The sequence below is a fragment of the Daucus carota genome, chromosome 2 (genome assembly GCF_001625215.2).
Source record: "Daucus carota subsp. sativus chromosome 2, DH1 v3.0, whole genome shotgun sequence".
Classification (NCBI taxonomy): Eukaryota; Viridiplantae; Streptophyta; class Magnoliopsida; order Apiales; family Apiaceae; genus Daucus; species Daucus carota.
The window spans coordinates 46,794,368-46,801,822 of NC_030382.2; the positions used below are offsets into that span (position 1 = coordinate 46,794,368).

The 7,455-nt window shown below is 34.1% G+C and overlaps 1 protein-coding gene across 2 annotated transcripts; it reads left to right on the forward strand.

Annotated features, from left to right (window-relative positions):
- The first annotated feature begins 445 nt into the window (after positions 1 to 445).
- Positions 446 to 3,939, forward strand: LOC108205971 (uncharacterized). Of its 2 annotated transcripts, XM_064087844.1 has the most exons (6): positions 480 to 599; positions 911 to 933; positions 1,262 to 1,537; positions 1,782 to 1,886; positions 1,969 to 2,016; positions 3,553 to 3,939. In XM_064087844.1, exons 3-6 carry the CDS (start codon positions 1,277 to 1,279, stop codon positions 3,790 to 3,792), a joined length of 654 nt encoding a protein of 217 aa, XP_063943914.1. In that variant the 5' UTR covers positions 480 to 599; positions 911 to 933; positions 1,262 to 1,276; the 3' UTR covers positions 3,793 to 3,939. The 2 variants fall into 2 exon arrangements, with proteins under 2 accessions (XP_017231597.1, XP_063943914.1); XM_017376108.2 differs by lacking the exon at positions 911 to 933 and having other exon boundaries at positions 446 to 599.
- The last annotated feature ends 3,516 nt before the right edge of the window (positions 3,940 to 7,455 follow it).

The following is a 7,455-nucleotide window of genomic DNA, read 5'->3' on the forward strand; positions in this document are numbered from 1 at the left end:
ACTAATCTTTAAAAAATTCAAAACCACAAATGAATAAATAAAATCAAAATTTTCTAACTTTCAGAGTCCAGTCATGCAACAATTATATTAAAAGGCCACTCTTCATGTGAAATTTTAATATTTGCCGACATGTATTGAGGGAGGGTAATGTGCTCAACATTATAATTATATTATTATTTTGATAAAGTAAGTCATTTTATGCACATGACAAATGGAGGCCAAACATTTCAGGAAAAAAAAGGGAAATCAACAACACATTGCCATTAAATCTCATACTATTATCTTATTCGGTTGCAGAGAGTTACTAGTATATACGTAACTATTAAAAAATAAATAAATATTTAATGAGGTTAAAATAAAAATAATTTAATAACAATATTAAGCTCCATACAGATTGCAGTTTGCAAGGGGGTTTATTATAATGCGCCCGGCCTTACAAGTCCCCATTATAATATTAAATATTACTGTGTATTATTATGCCAAACAAAAGCACCAGCAGAAAAGCACATATTAATACAGCCTTGTTAACTCATTCTCTCTCCCTGTCTCTCTCTTAGAACAAGCAGACACTAATCCACAGAGAGGAACAACAGTTTGAGGTAATTGAGTCTTTTCTCCAACATATTTCATCATTTGATTCCATGTCTTGTCTAACTGCTTTCTTGAAACATGTTCAATACCATGAAATATGTGTTTGTTGATTGTTTTGCTGTTCTTGGGCTGGGCTTGTATCTTTGCATAGCTCAATTTTGATTTATGACTTGACCAATTTGTGTTCATGTACCAAGATAATAACTTTTTTGTTTCTTTATGTTTATCACTAACTTGGATCATTTGGGTGAGAGTGGAAATATAAGAATACTAATTGTGAGGATCAAGTCCCCAACTGTATACCAATTATTTGTTTCAGATGTCGGGATTTTCGGAGGAAAAGTAAGTTTCGGATGTTGCTTGAGGAATTTGTACCTGGGTGACTTTGTTTTGTGCAAATTGAGAAAGTTATGATTTTTTTAAAACTAGTACAATGTTTAGTTAATTGAGGAAGATTTTTGGTAAGATGGTATGTTAGCTATTGTTTTACACTATTATAACCTTTATGCTTGGGTATCGAAAGAGTTGATTCTTTTATGTTTTTGATGGTGATTCAGATGATTGATATAATATTGCATCAGTGTTTTATTCAATCAAGTGTGTTATAGGCTAGTGAATATTAGCTTTGTGGAGTTTGACAATTGTGACTGTGATTATGTGATTGTTTTAGCTTTTGCAACTAAAAATGGGATCTGAAGCGCCAAAGAAGGTGACAATCCATGTGACTGGATTCAAGAAATTTCAAGGGGTTGCCCAGAATCCTACTGAGACTATTGTCACTAACCTGAAGAATTATGTTGAGAAGAGGGGTTTGGCGCCAAGTGTTACTTTAGGGAGCTGTGAAGTTCTTGAGACCGCTGGAGATGGTGCACTGCCTATGCTTTACAAGGTCATGGAATCAGGTCTATCGGGAGAATATGGCTCCAACAATGAACAAGTTGTATGGGTATGTACTTCTCACCCTTTGTTTGATTGATGTTGTTAGCTTCATGCTCAGTACATACTAGCTATCTGTTCCTTATTTATGTTTTTCCTTTTGTGCGAATTTTTGATTCTAGGTGTTAGATTTTGGTTTAGCAGAAATGTGAAGTGCACGAATCATTCAAATATTTTTTTTCCCCATTGGTATTTTCTTACTGTTTACGTTGCTGTTTTTGCTAATAATCTTGCACTTTTACCCTTTTCCAAAGCTTCACTTGGGGGTGAATAGTGGATCAGTTAAATTTGCTATTGAGCAGCAGGCTGTGAATGAAGCCACCTTCCGTTGTCCTGATGAGCTGGGATGGCAGCCTCAGGTAGATATGCGCTGTTTCAGTACTTCTCTTATTTTCTATATTATTTAACTGTCCTTGTTTTAAGTGTTATATTTGTCTGCAGCAATTGCCTATAGTCGTTGCTGATGGAGGAATCACTCAAACAAGACAGGTAATGTTCTCTTCGCCTCTTTTGGCAAAGATCTTAAATATTAATTTAACTCTCTGACCTGTTTTTACTTTCTAGTATGTAGAAGAAAGTCAAAAAGACCAAGCTAAGTCAAACTATATGAAAGCCGTTATTTGTTCTATCACATCCATAGTAAAGAGATACTAAATCAGGCCTCTACACCTTTTAGTGAAAGTTTAAATTAGAATATCAGATCATTAAAAGTGAAGATTGCACCCTTCTCTATTCTTTAGTTTTGGAACTAAGCTAAGACCAAAACCTACTACCCTGAAAAAGGAACAGATAGGTAAATGGTCCTTATGCTTTCTGTTCATATCCAATTGCCAAATCCGATGTAAGCCAAGTAGCTGGGTCAATCTTTCCGTCAGATGATGTCAGCAAGGTTTCGTTAACTCTAGATATGCGAAGAACTGACAATGATATGCTGTTTTGAGACATAACCTTAAATTCATTGTCATGTCACAGCCATACATCTTTCATACTCCGAAAATGATATAATTGGAGATCTGATACTCGTGGCAACAATATTTCTCATGGTTACTAGTTTGAACATATAATGCACATATGTGGACTACATTTAATAGACCCCTTTGACAATGAAGGAAACTTAATCACTATCTTTACTGGCTGGATCAATGTCAGATGGACTCGTGGTCTTTAGGGGAACAAGTAGACATCTTTCATAGAGCTAATAGTTCTGGTATATCATCATTATTTGTTTGAAGATATATAGGGTTGTTAAAGACACAACAGTGCTGACCAGTATTGACACACAAGGGTTAGGTGGTGGGTTGCATAAAAATGCAATTCTATTGTTGAAGTAGATTATCATATAAAGGCTTTTGATTTACCGAAGACTTGCATTTAATGTTTGTTCTTTGATTAGATGAGATCTATCGGTAGGAGATAGCCAACGAAAAATCCCACCTTTGTTTTACAGGAGACAACTTGTACAATAATTTATCTGATGCTTAGACAAATATTAATTAAGTATTTGTATTCCTGCCTATGGATAAGCTTTTCTGGCAATGTTATCTGCTCATGGCTAGCTGTGCAACAACTTGTTTATATATTCCACAACAGCTTATGTTTTTTTTTATTATTTGAAAGAGAGTTTTGAAGAATAATAAACATATCTTCTTTTGTCTATTTATTTTACTTGTTTCCATTCTAGGGTCCGCAATTGTTTCGCTCCTATGGGAGCCTATACCTGACATTTAATTATTCAGGTATAGAGTAAGAGACCTTGTCAGTCCACATCAAATTACTATACCATGTGGCCTCAGAAGCTAGTAATCTGGTGACTCTTTGGCTGTCAGCAGGCGTGAATAACTGTAACCTTTCTAAAAACTTAAGATGATAATTGAGAAGGTTTGATATTGTTTCGAACCTGTTGCATTAGCAACTCGCTTAAAAGTCATTGTAATGTCAAGCTTCAGTTGACTTTTTGTGTTTGTCTTACATTTTGCATAAACTAAGATTTTTTCTAGTCTTAACACATTCTTTTTGTTGTTGAAGACATGTTGCTCTGCTGAGGCAATCCTCCAGTTCTTAAAGAAGGACGGCCACGCTGTTACACTTTCAGATGATGCCGGTCGTTATGTTTGCAATTACGTATACTATCACTCCCTCCGGTTTGCAGAACAAAAAGGTCACAAATCCCTTTTTGTCCATGTTCCGCTCTTTTCCAAGATCAAGGAAGAAGCTCAGATGGAGTTTGTGGCAGCTCTTCTGGAGGCTATTGCATCAACATGCTGATACCATATATACTGAATCTGAAAGTAAATTATGTTCCTGTTGTCATTGACTTTCTCCTGTAAATCAACATGTTCCTTCCACCATGACTTTTTTTTTATTGGTCAGATCCTTTGTTATAAATTAAATAAAAAAAAATATTCCATGTTCTCTTTGGTTGCTTTCCGAGATTTATGTTGCTGACATGTAACCTCAAGTTCTTAAACCAACATGTTCATGTTGTATGATCATACAGGAAACTTGTTTGCACCGGGGTACCTACCTCTACTTTGCAAGGTAATCACGCTTTCCACAGCTGTAACTGTCCTCTTCTGGCATAAACATAATATTTCGTACTAATAATTTCTCCCATGTGGCTATGTTATCTATGTTATCTATATATTATCTCCACATGTAGAATACTTTTGTCTCCGTACCACGTTTTCAGTCCGCGAGTCTCCCAGCTTGCTCTTGAAAATAATATAAACGAGTAATCTCCTACTAAATTATTATATTGTTTTATGTGCCAATTTCAATGATACTCCCATTGTAAGTGTGGAGAGGACGGAGAGGAATTAGTAGAAGACGATGTACTATTTTGCTTAAAATTGTGATTTCCTTCCGTTTTATTAGAGGATGAGGCACTATTTCGCAGTTCACGTGTAACTATTTAATATCCAGGTGGAGTCTCTTCTTTATTTTCGTCGTGTCTAAAGAATGGTGCTGTTGTCTACTTCATAGTAGCGCATTTAGTAAGAAACATTATAGAAGAATGATCAAGCACAATAACTGTAGTCCGAAGAGACATTAGCAGTAGTTGTTATGATGTTGGGGAAATTTTACACAGCGGCTTTCGAGTGTTTGGATGGTGGTGTTGATGCTGTTGCCGGAGAAATGGATGGTCGACTCTGAGGTCGACTCTGAGACTCTCATTTCTGGTGCTATTTTTTGGGTGCCGCAAATGGCTTAGTTTGTCCGTTATTAATTATTATAATCACCTACTAATCCATGTTCCATAGCTCGCCGAATTGATTAAATTTCCGATTAATCACTGATCAACCCGATTAATCTCCGATTAATCCTTATTCCGTGACTTCACCGATTAATTCCGATTTTCGCGACTTCACCGATTAATTCCGATTTTCATTTTTTATAATACTGAGCTTTATATATCTGATCCACATACCAGGAGGAGAAAGATACTCAGGGCGATAGCTGATTTCCCGTGTTCTCATGATTTCTCCGAGACTCTGCAAGGTACGAATTCCTGGTAAGGATTCAAAAGGCTACTAGGAACACGAGTCGGTAGGAGATGGAGGCAACGCAAATGGAGCTCTTCATTGGTTTGCAGTTAAAGAACAATATATACACTGCGTTAAGGAAATTTTGGAACTAAAGGAAAATGTTTGGTGCATATAATTGTGCATAAAATTTTGTTATTTACATCAACAATTCCGATTAAAATCCATCAAATTAATTGCCACATCATTATATACATACAAATTTTCTGTACACAATTTTGTGCACCTAACACTACTATGTTCTCTGTTCTGTATATTTATGAAACGAAAAGTTCGGGCTTCCGGATTATCATACAAAAGTTTCAAATTATGATTACATGGAAAGGAAAGCCATGGCTTATTATATTACGAAGAGTGTATCGAAGGCTCTCCAAGTAGAAAATTCTTGAAAAGCAAAATTACACAATTGATGAATAAACTCATGGAGAGATATGGTAAAACAGATTCAAATGTTAAGAACTTTCCTTAAAAAACCTAGCCCGGCCTGCCCTGAAAGAAATTCTGGCCTGATAATGGTCCAGATAAAAGCCTGACATCGAGTATAAGCAAAAGCCCGATTAGCCTGAACCTGGAAAATAAAATCGAAATGTCATAACCAGATCAAGATGAAATCAGTAGACTAATGTAACTAACACCTCGTTCTGGGGGTGAGAAAGAAAAATCGAAAAACCGAAACCGAGCCTAAAAACCGAAAAATCAAATCAAAAAAATTGAAGAAAATTGTAATTGAACCGAACCGATATAACGGTTTGGTAACGATTATGATTTTACCTCTAAAACCGAACCGAAAAACCGACCTGTTTATATAATATAGAATAAAAATATAACATTTATTATATATAACATATTATATACTCCCTCCGTCCCCCGTGATTGTTTACGTTCACTTTTTGCACGCATTTTGAGACTCTTATAATATATAGTTTCATATTTTTTTTTCAAAATTTTCTTTTTAAATAAAAGTTTAAACATCAAATTTTTATTCAGAGAAATAAAATTTAAAAAATATATTAAGGAATTATACTTTAAATGAGTGTGGAAAAACGTGTCAAAAAGGAACGTAAAGAAATGAGGGGGACAGAGGGAGTATAACATATCATACATATGTGCTACAATCAGTGTTCTAAAAATCCTCGATTTAACCGATAAATCCCCGATTAATCCCCTGCAAGGTCGGCCACCGATCCGATTTTTGAAATCCGATTAATCCTTATATATATTTCATAATCGAAGTATATATGTGATAAATTATTAAAATTAAAATACTATATTACTTTAAATATGAATAATTATAGAGTTTATGAATATAGTAAATATATTAGTTACTAAATAGCTAATATAATAATAACTAAATATTAAATAATATTTTAATATTAAAATAAACCCGATTTTAACTCCGATTAATCCTTCCGATTAATCCCCGATTTCCGATTAATCCTTGAATCGGTAGCTCAACCGATTAGGTCCGATTCCCGATTTCTGTAACACTGGCTACAATATATTAATTTTATAGTTTAGTAAGAGAAATTGATATTATAAGTATATAAATATTTTTCTAAAATTAAGAATAATATTAAATTTGTATACTAGTTTCTAATCATATAAAAACCGGAAAAAACCGAAACCGACGGTTAACCGAACCGAAAAAACCCGGCCGAAACAGTTCGGTTACGTTTTCTACCTAAAAACCGAACCGAACCGAAATACATGGTTCGGTAACAGTTTTAGATAAAAACCGAGACAAACTGACCCGTGCACACCCCTACCCCGTTCCAACCCCTAAGAGCCGAAGCTTTAGTTCGGCTTATAAATATAAAAATTATTATTAATCGTACCAACAAATCATGATATTTAGGAATATTTGAAGGGCTTATGAATTATTCAAGTTATTGTATTTGAGCCACTCTATTTCGGCTTATTTCCAGATTCGGAGTTCAGAATTTGACCCCATTTTCAAAAAAATTCGGTATTCGACCCGATTGTCACATATGATATTCAAAACCAATTCTTTAAAATTTGATTAGGCAAGTTGCCGGTGGCGAGGACACCAACATTGAGTTTGTTATTATCCAAATTTTTGTATTTGAACCAATATATTTTGATCTATTTGAACTAATACGTTTTAATTTAAATACTAATACTTGTATCAACGAGAGACAAACTAATTAATATATGTTTCTAAGATAAGTAATTATTCAAATACTCTATATTTAATATCTATATGGATTCAAATTATTTGGCTCTAATTGTGATATCATGGATATTATATCATATAATTTGTATTAATATCGATTCAATATTTTAAGATATTTTAAAGATATTATTATTTTTTGTTATAAATTAGGGACAACAATAGTATATATCAACACAAGATTCTCCACAGATT

Bases quoted from the DNA above. Each gene is read 5' to 3' on its own strand.
- LOC108205971 (XM_017376108.2), top strand. From the start codon at position 1,277: ATGGGATCTGAAGCGCCAAAGAAGGTGACAATCCATGTGACTGGATTC. The intron at 1,887-1,968 runs GTAGATATGCGC...ATTTGTCTGCAG, and splicing joins AGCTGGGATGGCAGCCTCAG to CAATTGCCTATAGTCGTTGC. The intron at 2,017-3,552 runs GTAATGTTCTCT...TTGTTGTTGAAG, and splicing joins GAATCACTCAAACAAGACAG to ACATGTTGCTCTGCTGAGGC.